At 33.1% G+C, this 24,746-nt stretch overlaps 1 protein-coding gene across 1 annotated transcript in view; it reads left to right on the forward strand.

Annotated features, from left to right (window-relative positions):
• The first annotated feature begins 787 nt into the window (after positions 1-787).
• Positions 788-24,746, forward strand: part of LOC119079153 — an 85,131-nt gene continuing 61,172 nt past the window's right edge. The window contains exon 1 of the mRNA XM_037186969.1: positions 788-3,082. Within this exon, the coding sequence (XP_037042864.1) occupies positions 2,117-3,082 (966 nt within the window). The 5' untranslated portion in view covers positions 788-2,116. The remainder of the gene's footprint in view (positions 3,083-24,746) is intronic.

Consider the following 24,746-nt stretch of genomic DNA (forward strand, 5'->3'; position numbering starts at 1 on the left):
ATTTTCGTCAAATTTTCGATTTTTGTCAAATTTTCCATTTTCGTCAAATTTTCGAATTTCGTCAAATTTTCGAATTTCGTCAAATTTTCGAATTTCGTCAAATTTTCGAATTTCGTCAAATTTTCGAATTTCGTCAAATTTTCGAATTTCGTCAAATTTTCGAATTTTTACCTAAAAAAATTGACTGGAAACAACCAAAATTTTACCAAAAAAATCTGCGTCGCAAAGTGGCAGATGTTACGGAACAGACCAGCAAGAAAATTTATCTGCCACTTGCGACGCAGATTTTTTTGGTAAAATGTTGGTTGTTTCCAGTCAAATTTTTTTTGGTAAAAATTATTTGGCAGATGATGAGAAAAACTAAGCCAGCTTGTTTGAACTAAAATTGGGTGTAAAATTTAATTTTTGCGTAACGAAGCTGAAAGCGTCAACTCTAATGATATCATTCATTTTAGAAATTGTACTTCAAAGACTGCGTCACACTTTTCTCGAAGAGATTTTTGTTGGTATTAACCATTGTATGTATATTACATACACACGGTCGATGTACAGGGTTTAGGGCCAGAGAATAGGTATAATTCATGTTCTTTTATACCAAAATGTACATGCAATCCGAACCGAAACCCAATGAAACATGTGAATCAGAGAGAAATGTTTTCAAACAACGAAAATTTACTCGAGTGAGATTGTTGGCTGGTATTATACACACCGTACAGACTATACGTAATATACGATTCATGCGATCAACTGGCTGGGAACATACACTCTGCTCAACAGTGATGTTGCACAGAGCCCATTTTCAAACACTTTGTGTATCAGTTGTTATCTCCCCGCGGACCAGAATGGTTGGGTAAAATAGCTATTGCATAGAGTTGTGTATGAACATTTCATTTGAAAAAACAATTTTGATAGAACAGAGCGTGGACACTGAATGATAATTTTCGAACTTTTCTCGATATTATATATACGTTGAATTCGGTTGATATGAATGTTTTGACGAGTGATTTTTGATTTGGTTATTTTGTTTTGATCAAATTTTTGAATTGATTAATAGACTGTGGAAGGTAGTAATTTTCCTACCGTGGCAAGAATTGTTTTTTTAAATTTTGTTTTACAAATTCAATTTATAATCAAAACTAGGATAAATATCTCGGACTTTTTTTTGTTATTTTAAAATATCGCGTGTGTTTTTTTGTAAAGTGCATAGAGGATTTAAAAATAGTTTTATGTTACAAACATACAACAAAGTAGAGAAAAAAAGCAACGGCTAGGAAAACATAAATGTAATTTTAGGTCATTTTAAAATATGATTTTTTGTTCCATTTAAAATAGCGTTAAGCGATTGTGATTAGAAGCAGAGTGGCGGTTTATTTATTTTGGAAAATTATAAATGAGAAAAAATCGTTACGTTTGCATTGTTAGTCGCTACGCTCGTATACCTTCTATTTAATCGGTGCAGAGTGTAACATCTGACTGGCGCCTGTTTATTTGTATTAAAAAAAAGAAAGAAATCCCTTGAAAAGGAAGAGCAAAAAAAATTGTTTGTGGTCAGTGTCAGATGTAAAGGTTCATCAAAAAAAGATAAAACAAAAAAAACATTTTGTGTCCAGGATTTAATTACAAATTTTGTTCCTCAGAGAGGACGAAAGTGCATGGAATATTTTTTCACCAGTTTATTTTCAACATATAAATCAAAGTGGAGAGTTGACCATCTAGCTTTTGTGTCAGTTCAAATGTGAAAATAATTTGTTTTTAGAGAAAAAAAAAGAAGAGAAAAACCAAATTTCACTGAAGGGAAGCCCGGTGGTGTAAAATTTATATCAAAGAGACGAATACTTGATAAAAGCTTTAACGTGTGTGACAATGGAAATTTTTTGCTTTCTTCGAAACCGAAAATTAATGGCAAAATATGTGATGAGAGAAAAGTGATTGAAAGTGTACAACAAGCGACATACTCAGAAATTCCTAAACTTCCTTAACTTCGAAGTACATAACTATACAGAAAATGTGAATTGTTTTCGGTTGATTTTCAAACCCAAATAAAAAAAGAAAAATTTTCCCAGCATTTCTTCTTCGTGGCAAATGTGTTAAACCAAAATTAAAAAAAAAAACGAAAATGTTTCCCATTCAGCGAACAATGAACGTTGTCACCGGATCCATCAAAGTGATTTTCATTTTATTCCTTCTATTCGATTGGAGTGTATTGGCCGAACGTCTGCTCTGGCAAAATGAAGCTGAATTCAATGCCGAGCCAATGCTGCGCCATTATAAACATCACAAAAATAAACCGAAAAGGAATGAAGACATTACTCATGTGTATGGCAAGCTGAAAACCAATTTACGGCATCGCAGCCACCATCACCAAAACTACCATCATACCACAACGACGACGACGACGACAACAGTGAGTACACCAACGACAACAGAAGCAACGACCACAACGACTACACAACCACCGACTACCGCAACATCATTATCATCAACTACAACAACAAGAAGCATTCGAACACCAGAAGAGCATCGCTTAAGGCACAGCAATAAATTTTATCAAGCTTTCAATCTAAACCATGATTACAATCATGAAAAGAGCAATGTGCGACGGTACATCAATCAGTCCAGCTATCCAATAAGTACACCGCATAATCCGTGGAAGAAATTGGTCAGTAGCACTACATACAACAATAATCACCATCCGAAACAGTCTCAGACGGCACGGAATTTCTACAATGTTTCCAAATTGATGCAAAACCGTCTGTTCGATCGAGATGGTATGGTTTATTCGACTCGTCCGCCCAAAATTCGCCATCCGTACGATGTGCTCAAAGTACCGCTACAAGAACGCGTTCGTGTCAAACCTGTGCGGAAGTCGTTCGATCACAATGATTTATGGGATGATAGTCGGCTTATGGATGACGATGATCATGATGTCGTTGACTGGTCGACGAAAAAGAGACATCTGAAGTTCAAGACGAACAGGAAGGGAAAGAAACTGTTCGATGATTATTACGAGGACGATTACGATGAAAATGAGGAGGATGATGAAGTTCAGGACAAAAATCTGGGGCTGGATTCAATGCTGAAGGTAAGTTTGAGTTTTGTTTGATTCTTTCACTTTCTATGCAACTGAGTGATCGGATTTTCAGAATCCGACTAACTTTAATACTATTAGGAACTTAGGATTTACATCGAGGGCGTTTATAAAACTAATCTTTTAGAAACGGCTAGACATATGTTATCAACAACATAGACAAACGATGAGCCTAGTGTATAGTGTTCCCTTATATTAGAAAATCGTAAGTTAAATGAAGTAAAAGATTCTGCCCAAACACTAGGAGTTTTGAGGAGATTTAGTAATTATAGCATACAGTTTAGAGGCTAATGGTATGTATCAGAATAGGCTTTTGCAATCGGCAGGGACATAGCACATCTTTAGAATTAAATCGTTAAAAATTCTGAAAATATCTGAAAAATTTCAGGAATTTTTGAAAGTTTTTACGTAATTTTTGTAAACTACGAGTTGCATACAATGTTTTCCTCAATACTTTTCGTCAACGAGCTGAGATCAGGTCTATCATAAGTACACTACCGAAAGCAATGCAGTGAACGTGTTTTATATTAAAAAACTAAATTCTTTGGTCTCTCGAGTTGCATAACATTAAGAATATTTTTGTTGTGCTGCAGGCAAACTGTCTATTGTTATTTGTTCTAATGTCTTTAGTCATTTTAATTAATTTCTATACCTGCTGCTTATAGCGGAGTGGCATTCACGATATGTTTCGGTATTAATTTTTTGATTGCATGAGGTGGTATTACATATCACAATTATATGACTAATACACGATTGAAGCTGGTGTACAGTTCAATAAATATTGAATTACAAAAGTGGTCGATAAAGGTTGCAAATGAAGTTTTTAAGGTCGCAATTCTCGTGACATGTTTTTTTTACAGGCTAACTTTCACAGATGAAAATAAATCTTAAATCTTTAAACAATTAAGTAATTCGGGAACCGTATCATATCACGGTAAATCAACTACTACTTGTTCAGACTATTTTTAGTATTTGATACGAAATCTTGTCCTTCATTTGTTGTAACACACATTTTCCTATGTAAAACTACAATGGTTAACACACATTGCTTATTTTGTAGTCGTTGTTGCTAACAGATGAGTCTTAAGTCTTGTTTAAAGGAATGTTAGTTTTAACTACTAAGTTTATCGCGTCGGCGTCGCGACGTGTTGGATTGCGTAAAAAATGGTCATTTCGTATTTCGAATTACGTATTTCGTAGCCAGATCACAATTTCCAATTTTTATTTTGAAAAGTTATCAATGATGATTGGAATATTTACAACTCATCAAATGATTTTTAAATTGAAACGGAAAAGCTTCGTAAAATTCATTGCATTTATAACCCTAGGCCGTTAATTATAAAACAATTAAATTTGCATATGACTCTCTGAAACTAACGCTCACCTAATGAAGTGCTAACGAATTGACTAATACGAAAATTATAGCGCAGTGCAGCTATAATTAGATCGGAATGTCCTTCAACTATTATTGTCAATCACATATGATGATATTCAGGTTCGTTGCTTTGACTCCCACAGGGAAATCAAATATATTTTGCAATTGAACAATATGAATCATTTGGGTCAGGCCCCTTTTTTGAATGAATTTAACGACAAATTATTGTCTGCGGTTTTTGCGTGTTGCTGGGCCGGTGGAATGCTCGTATGATGCAATTATTTGATAATTTAAGAAAACACTTTTTTAATGCGATTTTCTATTCACAAATATAATTTGTCTTATAAAAACAAATGATCCAATCGTCTGAAAGGTATGTCTGCCTCATTACTATTTATTTATTCTGAGCTCGTAAAATATTCGAGCCATTAAATTGCAATAAAAAATATTGAAAACAGTTCTTGTTTATCCCATAATTTGTTCGTTGGAACTTACCATCGCCACTGGAGGAACCGGCGGCAAAACAGATTTTTGTCGAAAGATTTCACTGCAATTTCCGTAAAGTTTGATCCGATTTAAGCTTTCTAATTTGAGTACTTAGCTTAACAAATTAAAAACTATTTTGCCTTCGTAATCGCTTTGTCTATATTATAGAGCAAAACTTCGCCGTTTAATAAAATAAAAGCAAGTGCATGTGAAGCAGAAGGTATATACAAGACGGTAGACCGTATAGACCCGAAAAACTCATAAAATGCAATCAAGACAACATAAAACCACAACAAAATTTTCATTCATAAACATAAAACCATACGGCACATCGTTTGGAAAAATGTAAATATTTTTTGTCAACACGAACAAGAGTCCGGTCATTCATTTTAATTAAAGCTTTATGCCGCTTTCATGCCCCAACAAAACCAAATTATTAATTATATGCAAAATGAACTAATAATACGAACGGACTTGGTCGGTGCTTTTTTATTCGGTTTGCTGAATAGACCCAGAAAACTTATGTGGCGTTGATTGATTCGTTATATCCCAGCCAGCCTCATTATGCACGATTGGATCGTAATATCCAAAAGGAAATGATTAAATTTTTATTGAATCGATCGTTAATCTTTTGCTCTTTCAGGAATATATCTCGGAATTTCTCGGTTTGTGTGCCGAGAGATTATCGCCCGGTAATTTATTCAGTTTAAACAGAATGCTGAATTAGGAATTTATATGTCTGAATAAACAGAGTATTAATGCATGGTATAAACTCTTGACATGCGGTTGGTTGGGTACATACATATATATATATATTAGACACAGCGCACAGCCGTTAATTATTCAGATGGGTCACATAATCATAATTAATAATGAAGCTGTGTTGAAATATATTGATTCGATTACAACTATTGTCTGTTAGATTTTATGGATAGGTTAAGCCACTAAGCTACACTGTCTGTGTTGTTATAACAGAAATGCACCGTATCGCACCATTATTATGGGACATTTATTATAATTGAGATTTATTTATGGTTAGCGAGGGGCTTTAAGGTAATATCTGGGCAAAATGTATTTTAATCGTTTATTATAAATGATTTGATTAATTTACCATTAATTAAGTGGCTGTTAAGCTGTTTTGGTTATAACTGCATTTGATAATTGCTGATGAATTGAAACGAATAAATAAATAAAAAATTAACAAATTTATGATTCGTGCGTTACGATAAATAAGCGCTTTTATGCAATTGTGTGACGGAATTGATTGGTTTCGTGCCTCTTTTTTATATGACAACAACGAAGATTATTATAGCTGTGACAAGCTACATGCGTTGAACCGTACTTTTCTTGTTTCAGGCACAACGTTTGACGCCCGCCCTCGGGATAAAAATGAAAAGTTTCGTTTTAACTAATTTCAACCAAATTTTTTGTGTGTGTTTATTGACCTCGGCTACGACTCAGATCAACAAAATTCGCAAGAAAACTATCATCTTTTTATCCCTAGTCATGTAAAACACTATTATTTTTCCTAGTCTCGAAAGTGGCTTATTACAACCCTTTTAGATGAAAAATAAATTGACTTTAAGCTCAAAATCGTGTAAAATCCATTACATAATAATAATAGCAATAATCTGCCTACTTTTCATCTTTTTATCACTTGTTATGCAATATTTTACATGCTGAGGGCGTCGAAAGAAGTGCTTGAAATATGAAAAATACGGTATTCGACGCATGTAGCATGTAGCATGCGTACTAGTTCGAAAAAGATCTTTTTTTGCAATCTGAAGTGTTGCCAGGAGATATTCATATATATTTAGACCGAATAAGGGCCTAATCTCGGGCCTAATATTGAGAAATGTTTCACCAAATTTCAATAAAAATATTCAAATTTGTGAAATTTGGTAAAATTATTTGAGCCAAATCGGCACACGTTCATACCCTGAAAGGCTAAAGTGCGATAGAAATGTTTCTGACAACAAAACTCTCAATATAACAATGCTAGTCTAGTAGCAGCTTCATGTATGTGCATGTTAAGCGAATCACTAGATAAATGGAACAGATGCTTAGTAGAAAATCCAATAACATTTTTCTCATGATTCGCTTAAAATGCACGTGGATAAATCTAGGACTAATCTCCTTAAATTGTGAATGCTTTTCCCACTGTTCACACAGGCAGCATGATATTAATTTGTTGTTGATAACAGTTACATTGCACATAGTTTCTCATGATTGGATTTCAACAGTGGCCAAGGCAATACTGTTTGTGTCGCGTATTATGATTTTACGCATTTTTATCAAACGTTGGATGCGAACGGTAAACTGGTATATTATCCCATTACACGGTGATTACCAACCCAATGCAAAGCCAAGATTGACTAAACATCATGTTGATAACACAGTTTCATACGATTCTTGTTGCATAAATAACTAGTATAAGAGCTGATGGTTGCATGTGTATAATAAACACAATAGGGCAATTCCTCTCTCTATATATTTACAAGTTTCAAACAGAATTTATTAATCACTTAATTTTTGAAAGAACTGAAGAAAAAAACGATAAATTAGTAATTTTATGACTGTGTTTATCCAAACAATCAACCAAACTTCTTTTTTCTCCATTCTATCGTTCTTAGAACTACTGCTCCACATTTTCATTCAATTTTTCCCTCAAATATTGACTATTCTCATTAAAGAAAAAAACGAGTGGAATAAAAATTCTATTCGTTTGTACCATCGACACTCACGTATTTCTTTTATACTATATGCACATCTCTTACCGCATTACTACGTCTATGCCATACAGAGCAAACACTACACATGGTCTAAATAGCATTTAATGCACACATTAAAAATTATTACAATTTTTTTTTTTGGTATTAAGCAAACAAAGTGAATATTTATTAATGTAATAATATTGTTGGGCCCATTTATTTTGATTAGGGAACAGAATGGGACACATGTTACGAATTAAATGATTTAATTACCAGTTGAAAACCAATTTTTTATTATTTCATTCAGTCGCTTTCGTTTTAATCGAAAGAAATTTTGTTTGTAGATGAGTTCAAAAGTTACGGAATATTTTTTAGTTTGTTAAATATAAACTTAGACACAATGATGATAAAGTGGTTAAGTCGAATTTGTGGGACTTTACAAATCTGACTAGTTGATAGGAAAATTTCCGTTTAACATTTTCGAATTTCCTCGAGAATTTCCTTTAAAAATTTAAGTCTGACTGAGGAAATCTGAAAATCGATGATCCCAATGAGGATATAGTCATGAAGGTCACTCATTTCTGGTGATAACGGTATATCCACACCCGGAAATGTAATTTTTCGACTTTTATCACTGCCTACCTAAAAAAAGTGGTTTAGACACCTGGGGCTCAAAAACTCATGAAGCATTTCTTAAGCCCTCCCCAGCAACAATAAGTTCCATTTTTTCGAAGGAAATTTTCAAAAGAATCACCCTGAGTAAATTCACGGAATTAATTTCAATTTTTCTCTTTCATAAAATTCATTGAAGAAACGGTTCATGTAGGGAAACCTGTCGAGATTTAACGAAATTTAGAGCAAGAAAGGTTAATCCTTTAGTTAAATTAATGTTGAAATATACGCTTGAAACATATCATTAACAATAAAATTAACGAAGAATGCAAGCAAGCAGAATAAGCATTCGAATAAAAAGCACTCTTTGTGTAAAGACGCGCGTGTTAACGTTCTTATTTACAAGTTATAAGTAACTTAATGGTATTGGGATTGTACAAAAGCTTACTCTTCGCACCTTTTTGATGTTTCCATAAACTTTTTGCGTACGCGGGGTGAGGTGGTTTTAAAATTGTATTGTTAGTTTTTTTACAAAACACTTCATGGTAATGTAATCGCTCGTTGGAATCGATCGATAAAAATTAAGGTAAATTTTAAGAAAATTCTCCTTCCCAGCCCTTACACTTTCTACGGGACGAAGAAGTAGTAGATTTTTCAATAAACACTAGTCAATTGAAGTAACAGATTCCACGATTAATAGCACGATTTGTTAGATCCTTCCAATGGATTAAATAGAAGTAAAACTTTAAGTGCATCAAATTTAACAAAAGGCGCTCTAGAAGCATCGCCCCGGTAATGATTTGTAGCTGTTGTTAAAAAGATGAAACTTTAGCTCTAACCTGTTTCATAATTATAATTGTTTTTCCTTTCAAAGTTTTCATTAACTTCACTTCCACTGCAGCGATGTAGTTGAATGAAATCGATCCATACGCTTTCCAGCTGAAGAAATTGAATACTTTCCAATAAATGAAGTACACAAAGCTTTGCATGCAACACATTGCTTGATATATGCTTTGTGCACACGAAATGTTGCCAAACTTGCCTTGTTCAACCATTATTACATCCATTAAAAATATGGCTCGTTCGAATATGGATAAGTCAGCCAAACATCCACTACCACTTCTTCGTGGAAGAGAAGATTTCGTTGAATTATTGAACAAGTTATTGCTGAATAGTTCACATAAAGAGACCCAGAAACGCTAGAAATGTATGTTTATGCTGACTGACTTCATTTTGTATTCGAGTTACAAGAGTGCAAAAGCAATTACATTTCGATGAATTATCGATTAGTTCGATTATCTTTCACATAAAATACAAGTCTTCAATGCGGTGTTCAATCGAATATTAAACGAGATGTAGTTCGTTTCACTTAGTCCCGAACTAATTATAAATATTTTCACTCAATCCTTCTATATTAATATGTGTTGTGTATGTTACATGCAGACGAGAGTCAGTTAAATTCTATTGCGGTAAAACGTTTCGCAATCCTAGTAATAAGTAATAAATGCATGGAAATCGAAAAACAAGTCATAACAATATTCCATACACCAGAATGAAAATGTAATGGGATGTAAAATCACCGAACGAATTAGATGTATAGCCGGTTGTGCGCTCCCGGAGTGTTTGGATTTTTGATCTAAAATATTTTATCGAAATTCCGTTAAATTATGTAATAAAACCGAAAATGTTATTGTTTTCGTTGTGGTAACATGAAACTCAAACAAATCGATGTTTGTTCAACTTATTATTTGAGGGAATGCTTTTCCTTCGAAGAACTTAGAAAATACTTTTGCCTCGAACTGTTATTACACTCGTGATGCTTAACGATTTAGCACATTAAATTTAATCCCGACCGATGTTTGTGGGGTAAAAACTGATATTAATACGGGAAATATTTGTGTTGCGATATAAGTAAAGTTTAGCGAAATGTTTTTCTTTTCCGTACCAAAACATTCGTTCCACACACAAATCGTGCTGAGACTATCATTTTCATTGTAACCGTCTCGTTGCAGAAATAGTAAATTCTCAATTTTATGGTTGTGGTTCACATTCAGTTACTTGAGCGTAAAATTATCGTACGATTTTCAAAAGTTTTGAATATTTATCATCAGGTATGTAGATAGGACCAACGTAATAGGTGGAGGACATTATTTTAGCCGTTAAAAATGAGTTATACTTTCATGGAGTTGCAAACTTTCTAGAAAAGTTTAAAACATCTTCGTGTGCAACGCACTTCAAGCATGAGTGGTACCCCAAATAGAGTACTAAAACGGGAGAGTGTATCAAACAAATTTTGGCACTGTAAGCTTAAGCTTTGTAACGATACCATACAACGCATCGGTCGCGACGCGTACCCTTTTTGTTAGATTTTTTGTAGCGACATTGCTCTACGACGAACTTTACAAACGAATCTTAAATTTCGAAGTTGAAACTCAGCGACTTCGTGTCGTTTGTTCTTGAATTATTTTTTCGGTTAATAGACAACAGTTGAGTGTCAAATATGACTGATTTTGGCGTAGGTGCCACTATTGAGCTTATGCGGGAATTCTGATTTCTTCTAAAATTCGCCGACCGATGCGTATCATGTTTCGTATCGCTACAAAGCTTAAGCTTAGGGTTAAGCAACTGTACATGTTTTGATTTAAAAAAATTACGTTGGAAGTGTTCCAGCAGTGCTTACAAAGTTCGCCGACGGTAGCAAACAAAAAGATGGTCAAAAATTGGCCATTGGTGACAACATCTGAGAAATCAGGTACTAGTGGTGGATAGGGCTTGTAACCCTCTGTCCATATCAACAATCTAAAACTTCCCCGGTTGCTTCCTTTCGAAGATATCGCCCATTGAAAATCGTGATTTTTCGACTACTTGGGGCTACAGCTGCCCAACCAGATGTTGCAATGTGAATTTTGTTTATAAAAAGTCTTAGAATTAGTCCCGCTACCGATCCCAATATAATTCAGAATTAACCGCTACTCTACCGGCCGTGGACGACACAGCTGCTGGTTCTCAGAAACGGCCCAGCCGTTCGGTCTGATTTTTTCCAGGGTGATGTTCTTGTCCATCACTGATTAATAATATGAAAAAAAAATTTTGGCGGTCGGCGTTCCCTATTTAATCTCGTTTCAAACCAACCGTGGCGAAGGTGAATCGCGGTAGGTCGGAATCCAGAGACACTTACCGTGGATTTACATAGCAACGTAAAAGTGACAGATGCAATGTTTTTTAAATACTGCAACCCGAAATTTCATTCATAAAATTAAAATTATGAATGAAATTTCGAGTTGCCGTATGAGAAAATTTTTGCATCTGTCACTTTTACGTTGCTATGTAAATCCACATTTAATAAAAAGGTTAAAATCAACACCCGCACAAAACGTTAGTATAAATAAAATGAAAGGAATTCCCCTGTTAAATATTGATGACAACAAACTTGTTTTCATAACTCTTGAAATGTGTGAACTAGCCTGCAATTCACAAATTACAACACTGAGAACAGTGCTATAAAATTTTGAACTACATTTTTGTACATTTGCACAAAAATGAGCCATCATTGTTTAATGGTAAAAAATGATCAGAAGAATGTCTCGACCAAAACTTCGTCAATATGTTCTATCGTTTTTTGGAAATCATCCTTCAATTTAAAATATAATGACACTGAACTTGTACCTTTTTCTTTTCCTAAACATTGGTTAACCTTCTTTTTGTCCAAGCCACTCAGATCCCTGCAAAGCCAAACCAGAGCAACTCGCACTATTGATTTAATACCAGAACTACTCCAGTTTATCGTTAATACTAACCCATAAGACGATTTCGTAAACAGAGGATAAACAAAAACGAAAACTAAATGTTCTTTGTGAAATGTAAAACCAAAAGATTGTCGATCTTAAGAGCCATACATAATGCTTTTAAGGCAGACTTAATATAAATAAAATAGAAAAAAAAATCAAAAGAAGTTTGAAATCCTTTTCGAAATAATTCTCTGTGTATAGTCTTAGTGCTTTTATGGAAAATAAAGTGATTTTAATGTCTCCGACATGGAATATATTGAGAGAGCAACTGTGAACATTTTAACATTTAATCAATATAAATAAACGAATGAAAAGTTATGTTGATTTATGGGACTCACTTCTACTTCATGTTCTTGACTTCATCAGACAGAAGGTCGATTTTGCATATTACATTGAATAAAATATAAACTGCAACGTTGTTGTGTTTAAATAGCAATCGAAATGAATTTATACAAAAAATTCCAATTAAATGCTATTGTTGTTGCTTTCAAGACAGTTTGATTTTAATTATTTATTATTTCAATTTTCTTATGATAATTGAGTGAAATGCTAACAATTTGATCTAAGTATTTTCGAGAGAATAAATTCACTGTGTTTGCTATATAATACGTTATCGATAACAGATGATAGATACCCGCAACAGGTACCAACACTACCCAAAAAGTAGCTACATCATTGGGGTAAAGTGTGAGAGTTTTTTAAAGGCTTGATTTGTTATCGAATCAGTCCATCACCATTATATTGAATGGTGCAAATGTCGGCTTTCTACTTATCAATTGAACTTTTTTTTTGTGAAGAGAAAAATCAAAGGTAATGACAATGACAAAGAGTAATGTTGATGTCGAAGAGCCACTGTGTTTTTGTTTTGAGAGGACGATTTCAACTTGGACGGTTAGGGATTAAAGAACGTAATTTGATTACGTTGAGTTTCGTGTTTGAAATGAACTCCAACGGAATGGCTCAGTGGGCTCAGTATGAAGGCTGAAGTTGAAGGTTGTTAGTTCATATCTCACCCGTGTACAACATACTAAAATTTTTATTTCCAATCCAATTCGATTCAAGTATTTCAAAATGTCTTAAAATTTAGAATTCGTCGTTGGAATTAGGAATATTTTTTCAGAAACCAAGGTGCCTATTTAAGTTTCAGATGGCTGGTGAATAACTTATGATTGTAGAAAAAGGAAATTCACGATCGAGTATCGTTCTTATTTTGATGAATGCATCTTCATAATACGAACAGTCTGTCACTTTAATTTAATTTTCTATGCAAATGACTAAATCAATAAAGAAACCAGACTCGGATATATATTACAATCGAGTGATAAATGTGTTTAAGTATTAGCGAAAAACACATAAGTTAGTTATTGCGATCACGGTTCGTGAATTGCAGTGACCAGTGATTTGGAATGACCAATTTCCATAGAATACGTGGAACATGTGAACGAAAATTTCCTAATAAGATAATAAGATAATAATAATAATAATAAGATAATATAATATCTTGGGACAATTTATCGATTTTGTCATAATACTCTGTGACACAGAGTCTGTGTAGTCAGTCAAAACTTTGTAATTTCCTTTCAACGCACTGCACCCACCCACTTCCCTTCACTAACATCGTTTCGACTGGCATGATAACTTTCACATAAATTAAATACTCTGAAAATAGTTACACAGTCGTTACTTGACGAACAGAGTCCGTGGGCCATTATCTTGAAGCTCTAATTTTTTCACAAATCTCATTACCGACATAGTTGCTGAGTCGGTTACCTCTTTCTATCTCGAAGCATTTTCAAGAGATTGATGTAAAAATCTTCTACTTCAATAGTTTTAACATATAACTCGCTAGGCCAGAGCCAGGGTTCAACATTTCTGTTTGTCGTCGCTGTGAAATAGAGCAGATGATTACAACTCTAGCCTTCAACTTCCATGTAAGTTATTAGCCTGCACTTATCCTTGTGATGAGTCCTGCTGTGCGAGTCGTGGTATCATTGTGTGTATAGTCTCTTATTTACATAATGTATATCTCACTAGCATTCTTGTTGACACATTATAAAAAGACTTCACACATTTTAGTGCAAACACGACTACCATTCGTTTTCATTTTCTAGTACACCAGTTCGTTTATGCGCGATATGCATTTTTATCTTGAGACATGCAGGTGCAGCAATAAAATATAAATAAATTTACACACTTGAAGACGTAAATAGAGAAGTGCATGATCTTAAAAAAAAAGAGTTGAAATCTTACGTTTTTTTCACTATAAATTTTAATAAGCCACTATGGATATACGCGCATATCATAACCATTTCACTCAACTTTTTTTTATCACAATTTAAACAAAAAAAAATCTTGAATTTTGTTTCGTTGGTTCCTTTTTTATCATTTTTAGTCAGCCTCTGCACTAGAATGGTTAGTATGAACAGTACAATGATGAATTTTTTTAAAATATAAAACTTAAATAAAGGAAACTAAAGTGAATTTGGAATATTTTTTTAAAATTTTTGCAACAATTGAATTTGAATTGTGAAACTGTCATCTGGATAATTTCGTTATAATATAGATATTGAATCCTGTTTTTGAATTAATGGTCGCTTACATAGGGATGATCATTGAGAAGATCAGTTTTCTTGTGAACGTTGTAGATCCGAGTCGAAGTACAATAAAAATATTGAAGTCCTAGATTTGGATCAAACACTAAACTTTAAACAAACTAAACCTGATTTTTACCTAACTCTAGCCGGGTATAATGAGTCCGTACTTATACGACATACAATACATAGAAAGGCCAGATTTTCTGCAATGGTTAGCCATCTGAGATCGACATTGACGCTAAGAATAACCGACAATGACTGGACAATGTTCTGTTATATATCAAAATGAAAGATAACAATATTGAAGTGCTAGAGTTAACTGTTACCAAATGAAGTAGCAGATTTAACGATTTTAACGAGTTTTACCAAATGTGATTTCCCCAACTCTCATTTTTTATGTTGAATATATAGATCTGCTTGAATAATGGCAATTTTTCTTCATAATTGAAGATACGTAACGAAAAGTTCATTTTGAGCCACCCTACTAGACAGTCATGTCATCCTTAGTATGATGAATATTTGTTTACTATTTATTTATGTTCAGCCAGACAATTTCACAATATTTTTTATTTTAAGTAAAAAAACGACAAATTTGTAAGAATGGACAAACTCGAAATGAAAAGTCTTTGAATATTATTACGACAAACATTTACATTTGCTATTAGTGCATTTTGTAACAATGTATCCATGTACTGTATACACAAGTGTCATATTGCAGTCAATATGCATTTAACATTATTAGGTGTGTATGGATGTGTGCATTATTAAGATTCAATTTTTGTTTGAAGTTCAGTGAACGGATTTAGTAATTTTATTTACTAAAAACCGAATGAATCAGACACCATTTATAATATTAATATTTTCATTGCACATTTTATTAATTTTAATTGGCTGAATAATTGCGGCTATCGAGTTCATAATGTCAAATAATCTGGGTAAATGTAATGAAATATACGAACAAGATAATCATATGCATACAAGACTTTTTTATCAGACTAAAAAAACCTTCATAGTCGTAGGATTTGTTTAATAAAAAAATATATATATTTTTCGAATGCATGTCATATCGAAGTGATAGTGTGGTGAATGCTATTAATTCGAATTGATTTCTGAGAATTTTATGTGTTTTAACATGCATCATCATGTATACACACAAATAAGTCATTAAATGCAGTCGTAAATTTGTGGCTAAGTCGAACAGCGATTAAATAGAATATTTAAATCATTTTACAATTAGAGACGATATGCCTTTTTATACGGGCCGCATAAGTAGATAATACAAGTCGCCGAAATAGAATCGTTTACCGATTTGGGACAATTAACCTTTCTCATCAGTCGGCAATTATGTATAATTGAATCTTTTACTTCTTTCGATCTGAACAAAATCTTGTACTTCCCGTGTTTTGTCATTCGCTTTGCAATAAAAGGTTCATATTTTCATGAGCTAATCGGTTTTTTGTCTTCAATATCGATAACAGATGGATTGTGCGAGAATTCAGAAGAAAAATTCGATTTCAAACTTTATTGTAGTCAATTGAATCGTGAAATTTACATCTTTCATCAAACAATGGCCTGAGGCAACGCACTTCAAGCAAAAGTGGTACTCTAAATAGAGTACTGAAACTTTACAGTGCTCCAAACAAAAATTTACACTGTAAAAAGAGTGGTCATAAAATTTCATACAAAAAGTACTCTATCTGGCAGCTGTCATAAATAGCACTTTTGCTTGAAGTGCGTTCTTGAGGAGTTTGGCCAGTACGAAACGATCTTCTAAAATTGTGAAATTTCTCAATCGCTTTATTCATGCCTGATGTGATTCTCACCTAGCTTATTTTTAGAGGATGACAATCTCAAGAAATCGCGGTTTCATAACCTTTGCTAGTAACCATCAAGTTCCAATCTCATAGATTTATCCTTGCTGATCAAAAGAAGAAGGGAAAACGCAACTACAGTTGAGCATAATTGGACCTAATTATAAATGAAACTATTTTGTTTTCATGTTCTCTTACATGAATATAAATTAAAATTTATGAAAAATAAGTTGAAAAAGCTTTAATTGTTATTAGAAGTCTTGTTTCAACCATAATCGCTATGCTACTGTTAACAAAATTCAACTCAGTTGTGTACAAAATACAGATGCTTGTCGAAGCATTTTTCGCAGATTCTTGTAATATTCTGCGAACGGCTCGCAAATTTTGGCTGGTTTTTGTGTTTTTGGGGTTATTTACTATGTTAAAGCCTCACACATTACATCTAGTACATTTTGTCATGATATTACTAATGTTTAACGTAAATTGTGATCATTTTACATTATTATTAATGTCTAAGAACTTAAACGATAGAAGGAGGATATCGAACAAAAAATGCGAGATCAACACCTCGGGTGATTTTGGACATCGGGAGAGATAAATTTATTTACGCTTTTTACAAATGCCGGCAACCTAGAAAGTCAAAACAGACTGCGTATACCGATTTATCTCGTCCAATGTCATCAATTTTTTGATCGATATCCTTCTTCTATCAGTTATACCAGCCAGCGCTCTATTTTTTTATGAACCAACTTCACTGCATTGCATGGATATTTTGCTAGAGTGAAGTTTCACCAGAAAATAACGCACAAAGAAGTAGTGGAAATTAGGGCGTCTCTGCAGGTGGCGGCTTGCATATATTGCGTCGGCCTCTCAGATAATCTGTCAATATTCACCTGTAATCAATAGTTTTCTTTTGCTCTTTCTTTTGAATTGACAGAACGAAAAGACAAGAGATGTTGTCTAAAGGAACAAACGAAAATCGTGGTGTTGTTCATTATTCAAGTATACCGATCCTTAGTTTTGTATTGAACTTTTCCATCTAAATTGTAAAACTAACAAAATCGTCAAACATAATCTTTGCTCTTTCTGATTCATGTCATCAGCTGTTAAGGACAATAAAACTTAGCAATACAGATTACACAATGCTTGCGATGAAAACGAGAAATATAAGAGTCGCGTTACGACAAAGTTTGTTGTTTTTCAATGGAATGTTTTCGCTTTTTCATTTCCATATTTGAAAGATATTTTGCACGTATTCTGAGTGTGGCTGAACAATATTACGTCTAAAAAAATTGTTTTCTTTGTCGAAATGAAAAACAAAATCATTGAAAACAATCAGCGTTGTCTCCCAATTGACTACCAGTGTTTTATAGCTACATGAAGCCTACATAAAAATAACAAAACATTTACTCTAATTCACTTCTGGGACACATCAAATTCCATGTTTTATGCGGCAATTGAAACTTTTCGGTAATTTCTAATGATTCGAAAATCTTGTCCGGCAACAGAATAATAAACATTTCGTTGGAACGTTGATCTTGGAGAACCGAAACGGAATAAATTTATTGGGATATATGAAAACCCAGGTTCATTAACTTCGTGCAATAAGGCACAGAGTAGAAAATAAAATATATAAAAAAAATCCAACTAGATAGACACGATGTGGTAGTAGTATATATAAACATACGTGTGTGTATTCAAAGTGTGTAACCTCCGGGCAATCATTTACGATTCAACAACAACAACAACATAAGAAAATTCTTTAAATGTTCTTTCAGTGCAATTGAAATTCAAAACGCAAAATAGAATTTATTAAAACTTCATTTCAATGAATAAGAAAATGAACGAATTTTTGTAACAATGTTATGGAGAGCCGAACATGAATTTATTATAACATGTCCTCCGGTTCGATTTTAAACTATTTTTGTGTTTAAAGATAAAATTTAATAATAAAAAAAAATGAAAGAAAAGAAATGGAAGACAACCGTTCAACTCTTTTATCGCATCTTTATTGTTTGAGAATGTAAATATGAAATGTAACAGAATGGTGTTTATTCAAACAAAATATTTTTTTTCTATCTTTCTTGAACATTTCGCTGAGAACAACTCTTGTGTATACCGTGCATATCTAGATATATGCATTGTACAATCAAATACAAAACGATGGTACCTGATAACGATCTTTAACCGAAAAAAGTCACGCTTTGTATTACGTTTTTCTTTATTTATTTAAATATTTATTTAAAAGGTGGTGAATATTCTTATGAGTCTAGCTATGCAATTCTGTGACGGAATTGTACTGTTTCCTGTTGGTGATATCGTAATGAGGAACATTATTACACGCAGACTTAAAGTGTTAGTACTGGTGCAAAAAACACTTTTTCGCACAAGTGCAGAAAATTTTCTTTTTACATCCTACAGTGTTGCCAGAAGAATCTTCCATATGATCAGACCGAAGTATTAATTACATCGATAAACTCTCTAAATGACCGTCTTTTTCTAAATCGCTTATTTCTCCAACTTCTCTCATTTCTCCATAACGAATAGAGTAATGTGAGAAGTTAGAGAAATAAGAAATTTGGAAAAAGACGGTCATTTAGAGAGTCTATCGATAGAATGTTACAACAATTACTATAACAAAAAAAAACCTTTCCAACATAGGCCACTGCTCACACCCTGATAGGTTAAAGGCTAATGCTAATTTAAATGTTACCGACAACAAAAATCGCACGCCATGCTATTTTCTAGGTCTTGACACTATTTTTTATTAAGGGTTGTGTTGTTCTGCCCATTTCATGCTAGTCATAGCTTCATTCATGTGCATGTTAAGCGAATCATATGAAAAATGAAACAAATTTTTACATAGAAAATACATTTCCATTTTTTTTATGATTCGTTTAACATGTCCATGCAAGACTAGCATCCTTATATTGATAATGTTTTTGCTACTACCGAGTCTATAGGTAAATGTTAGTGATTTTTGTTGTTATTTGACATTTGCATTATACTACAGTCTCTCAGCAGTTGGCAATTTGGTTTATGGTTTATGGAACAGAGCCTCTAAAATTTGCAAATTTTGCACATTATGATGTTGAGTTGCATAAAGGTACATTATCGCACACGATGTCCTGTCAACCTCCACTTTGCCTGGTGTTGACAATCGACATCTAGTGCGATAATGAATGATTGTGGCATAAATAACTATTACATTAAAATTCGCTTTCTTCTTCTCACTTCTATTAATTTCTACCTACTTCACCGGTTCTTTTTTGTGAATGCATTCCCTTCTGTTTGATTACATTGTTCTCCCTTTCATTCAGTCTAAATGGTAAAATTTGCAATGTTTTCTGCAAATATGAAATATGAAAAAGGTAATTCATAACATTACCAGAAGTGTAAAGGTTGATTCGAAAAACACAGCGTCCATGGAACACCAACATCCGACAAAACAACTCGCTGTTATAATAAGTCGAAAATCAATTACACTCCAACAATATCAAAGTAATCAGCAGCGCTGTGTTTTGTTTTCATGTATAGAATTCTGGTTATAAGTTAGACAGTTGAAGCTTTTGATTTTCCTGTTTTCAATGTTTTTGAATGAATGTTCGAACTTGAATCTGAAAAAAGTTTATCAGTAAATTGATGTACTAGCAGAATTTGTTTACCGGAAACTGAACGCAGAAATCGGTTCTAACTATTCGTTAAATGAGTACAGTGAAAAGTTACACATTTTATCAGTATGCACATCGGCGTTTAATCAATCACCATATTACATACCGATTATCTGAACCGATCCATTTATTAGAGATGAAATCTTTGTAGTTGTAATTGATGCAATGTCTGATTAAAGTTGTGAGTTGATCAGCTCTTCAATTAAAATCTGCAATGTGCATCTGATATGAATTAGCCATATATGACATGACATCCATCACTCTTAACACTATGGAGTATGGATATTGAATAATTGGGACGAGCTTCACATAACAAAAGTTGTGCAGAAACGAGTGTACGGGGATGTTTGGGTCATTATAATACAACGTAATACATTTTGAACATAACTCGCCACATATTAGAATTAAATAAGAGCATCGCCCGCTCTCGTGAAGATTCTGGGTTCGTGCTCTAGATCAAATTTTCTTTTCAAATGACAATTTAAGATTACCTTCACATTTCAACAGTGTGTAAAATGCATACAGAGAAAATCTCCTAACATACAGCTTTCATCATATATAACTTATTCGGGAGTGCAGGGATTATGTTTCCGAACATATAGTAGAATAAGGAACCACGTATGATGATGAATATGTATCAAAAGGACTGTTTCTGTGTTTAAACTTTCTGAAATTTTTGAGAAAACTTGAATGAGGTTGGGAATTTTTTGGAAATAAAACTTTGAAATGAGAAAAAAATTGGAAAAAATAGTTCCCCAGTGGTAGATGAACATGGAATTTGTTAGTATATTCCTCTAACATGTAGAATGTAGGGTAAAGCTACTAATACGAGCAGTCCATTGTCTTTTATTTAATTTGTTCGAACAAACTAAAGAGAGGACAATACAAGGCTCGAATTACAGCAGAGGTTCGCATTGAGTAGTTTTATCTTACATTACCCTAAGCGTAAAGCTGAAAATTCGAATTGATTTTATTTTCCCATGTTTACATTTTGTTAGGAAGAATTCGTGTATGGCAAGGCCTGTTCTCAAAATTCTTGGAAATGCTTGAAATTCTAAAATTCCTGATCAGGGCAGTATGCAGAGTATGCGACATTATTTTGTCAAGATTTCCGGGTATTTTATGAAATTCATTTAAATGTCGCCAACATATTTACATCGAAGCTGCTTCAGTTTGACCAGGTTAGATACATGGTTGACTCTCGATTGACCCATTCGGAGAAAAAGATATCAAACGAAAAATTAATTTTGTTAGAATATCAAACTTAAAAGAACTTAAAAGATCCACAGAGAATTCTTTTCGGCAATTCTTGGCCTAACTAATTTTCACCTTCTGTTTTTAATCGTCTACACAGAAAATTTGTCCAATTTTTTTCGTTAAGGGTCTAATTATTTTTACCGAAGTCACTGCAGGATGGTGTGTATTTGTGTTATACATACACATTGTATGAACTTAGGCAATGCGTAACTTGCCATTAAAATAAGCAAACAAAAGATTTTCTTATCATTCATTCACATTGTTAGGTGGTACTATACTTTTAATGATCTCTCAACAAAAGTATACTTTGCATTTGCATATATAAGTGGTCGTATGTACATTCGTGTAAATATGGAAGATATATATTTGACACACGAGCAATATCTGAGCACACGAAATATTTTTCTTTTTCATTCATAATAATTCCATTATCAACAGTGTGTATTACTATAGTTGTATACACATAATTTTCCAGTTGTATATAGGTACTCGTTCAAAGTGTATATAATACGGTGTGCGATGCAGATAAATTACATCATGAATATTATATGTAAATATTGACTAGAATTGGCATTTGGAAATTGACACACTTTTTCGGAGTAATAATAAATTGTCAATGGGAAAACTATGTTAATATTTTATGTTCTACACAGTTGCATTGTCGATGTACTGTTTTGAATAAATAAAACGAAGTTTTCAGATAAAATGGGAAGTGTACAGCAAACTTTGTTGTAAATTTTCATTCAATAATTCCGAACATTTCACTGGTTTTCCAAAAGTTTTGATGACCCAATTACATTGATGTAACGTGAAAAGACATTGATTTAGATCGAATTAAGGTGTGATTTAGAATATTGCAAACACTTCGGTCTATACGTGAATGTTTAAGAGGACGTGGTGCATACGCGAACTATAAGAAAAATAAAAATTTAATATTTTAGCTTCTGGAAAAAGTTACAAGTAGGAAAACTTAGTATTTGTGCCAACATCGGTAAAAAAATGGCAAGTTTTATTTTTCTTATAATTCGCTAATGTGACACGTTGCCTTTTTGCATTAAATTATTCATTGAGAGCCGTTGTTTCGATTTTAGATGATTTATTTGTTAAGAAGCTTTTTCTATTCATTTATTATTCATAAACAACCGCAAGTTTCTTTAGTTTTTCAGATTACCTTCCTCATATTCGTGATTTTTCTATATCTTATAAAATCGGAGTCACACTTTTATTATAACTCTGTTTTGAAATCTATATATTTCTTCGACTGTAAGGAAAATTGAGAAGAGCCGGTGATCGTCCACTTATTAACACGTAGGGGATAATGCTCGAGCAGGCACTTTAGGCACACCGGAAAGTGCTAAGGGAGTCGAGGAATACCTCCAAATAAATTTCTAAAAATCAAAATTCAAATTTTTGATTTTTATAAATTTATTTGGAGGTATACCTCAACTCCCTTAGCACTTTCCGGTGTGCCTAAAGTTGACAAGTCGCAATAACCGGCAACGTGAAGACGGTGATGTGTCGGTTGAACGTATATTTTCGGGCTAAAAATTTGGGATTACATTTTAAGTCAGTGTGAGATTTCTTTCGTTTTGTTAGGGATGGTAAGGAATTAAAGAACGTATTTTACTTCAGCAGGAACTTTTCCATGTAACAACGGTTCGAGATAAATACAAAATGCTTCTCTATAAATAGTGGTAAAAAATTATATTTGCCAGTTCGAAACGTAATGAAAGTAATTCCTGAGAGAATAAATTTTAATTCCAAAAAAGATTTAAAGAAATTCGCGAGTATAACGCCCTTCTACTTGACATTCGTCGAACAGTAACTATGGGTGACTTTATTGCTTTATTGGGGAGATTTCTCCCTGACTTCTACTGAATGTTTGGTGACATATTATCCATGTGTTTACGCTAGCTGATATTGGTGACATTTCGTCGTTTTAATTTAATTTTTAAATATTTTTTCTTTATTTACATTTTCTTGTTGCAATTAGCTATTGTATGCGAAACAAGACAACTTGTAAATTAAATTAAATGAATAAATGAATTGAATTGAGTAGATTCGGTTACGCACTGTTAATCCCTAAAAGTACTTAAATCTGGGTCCAATAACCTGTCGCATAGGGCTATGTATCTGTTATCGATAGCGACGATAAAAATAATGACAAGCTCTGGGTAATATCGTCCTTTATGTAGTAAAATGCATGTTTAAAAAAATTGAAGTACAAGATTTGAAATCACCCGATTAAAAATACTTTGATCGATGGAAGTAATAGACCAGGTAATAATACTGGTCATATGCTTGCCGTCTGTGACAGGATAATTCTATCTGTCTAAGATATTTGTTGCAAGAACTTTTAATTTAAGAATTTTAATGTGGATTTTCCGATTTGACAATAATGTCAGCTCCGGGAAGGAAACAAAGGATAATCAGATCAGTGTTTAAGATCATGGTAGTGATCGTCCCACCCTGATAAATATGCATAAATCTATGATGTCACCTTACATTATAAGTCCACTATTCATCAGGACAACGCTTTTGTTCATCAATGCCAATTAAAATCAAAGAATCGACATTGATTCATTGGATCAAACAAATCATTGAATATTGTATGGAAATTGTACTGCATGGCATTAGTGTCACGTAATTTATCCAATGAATAAATCATCAATGTTGACTACTACGGAGTAATTAGAAAGGAAATGAAGACGATGCTTAATTGAGTTGTTTATTAAACAAAGTTTATGGAATATTACGTTTTTAGTTATTGAGTGGTATGTTATGTATACCAAGATCTGTTTGTGTTAATTGAATCCGACATTGGTCGATAAAAAACGGTAGTAGTTCTCAGAAATCGAAAGTTGTTACTTGCTCATTATTACATTATTCAATTTGCACACCTAAGAATTGCACAACATATCGAAGGACATTATCATCATCTCATAAATACTAAAAGATTAGTTTGGAATATTTTAGCTGAACTGGAAAAAGAAACTTTTGTATATAAATGTGCACCACACACATTCTCTCTGTCAGCACCAGTAAAGTTTCGCATTTAAATAAACAATTTTATTAGCATTACAACAATGTGAACAACATACACAAAACACGAAAACTTTGCTGAGTTTCTGAGATCGTTTTCTTATCAGACAATATAGACATTAAAAACGACAAATTATTCATATCGCACTATAAATTTTCGTTTTACTTGTAACACATTTAAAAAATTTATCTTATACAAATTGACATTACATACCCAGCGCCTAGAGAACGAGATACAGTCAATAAATTAAATGTGTCACACAGAACACAAACTTTGTGCAGTAAGTAAGTGAAGTATCATGCATGAAAAT

Source organism: Bradysia coprophila, unplaced genomic scaffold (genome assembly GCF_014529535.1).
Source record: "Bradysia coprophila strain Holo2 unplaced genomic scaffold, BU_Bcop_v1 contig_297, whole genome shotgun sequence".
NCBI lineage: Eukaryota > Metazoa > Arthropoda > Insecta > Diptera > Sciaridae > Bradysia > Bradysia coprophila.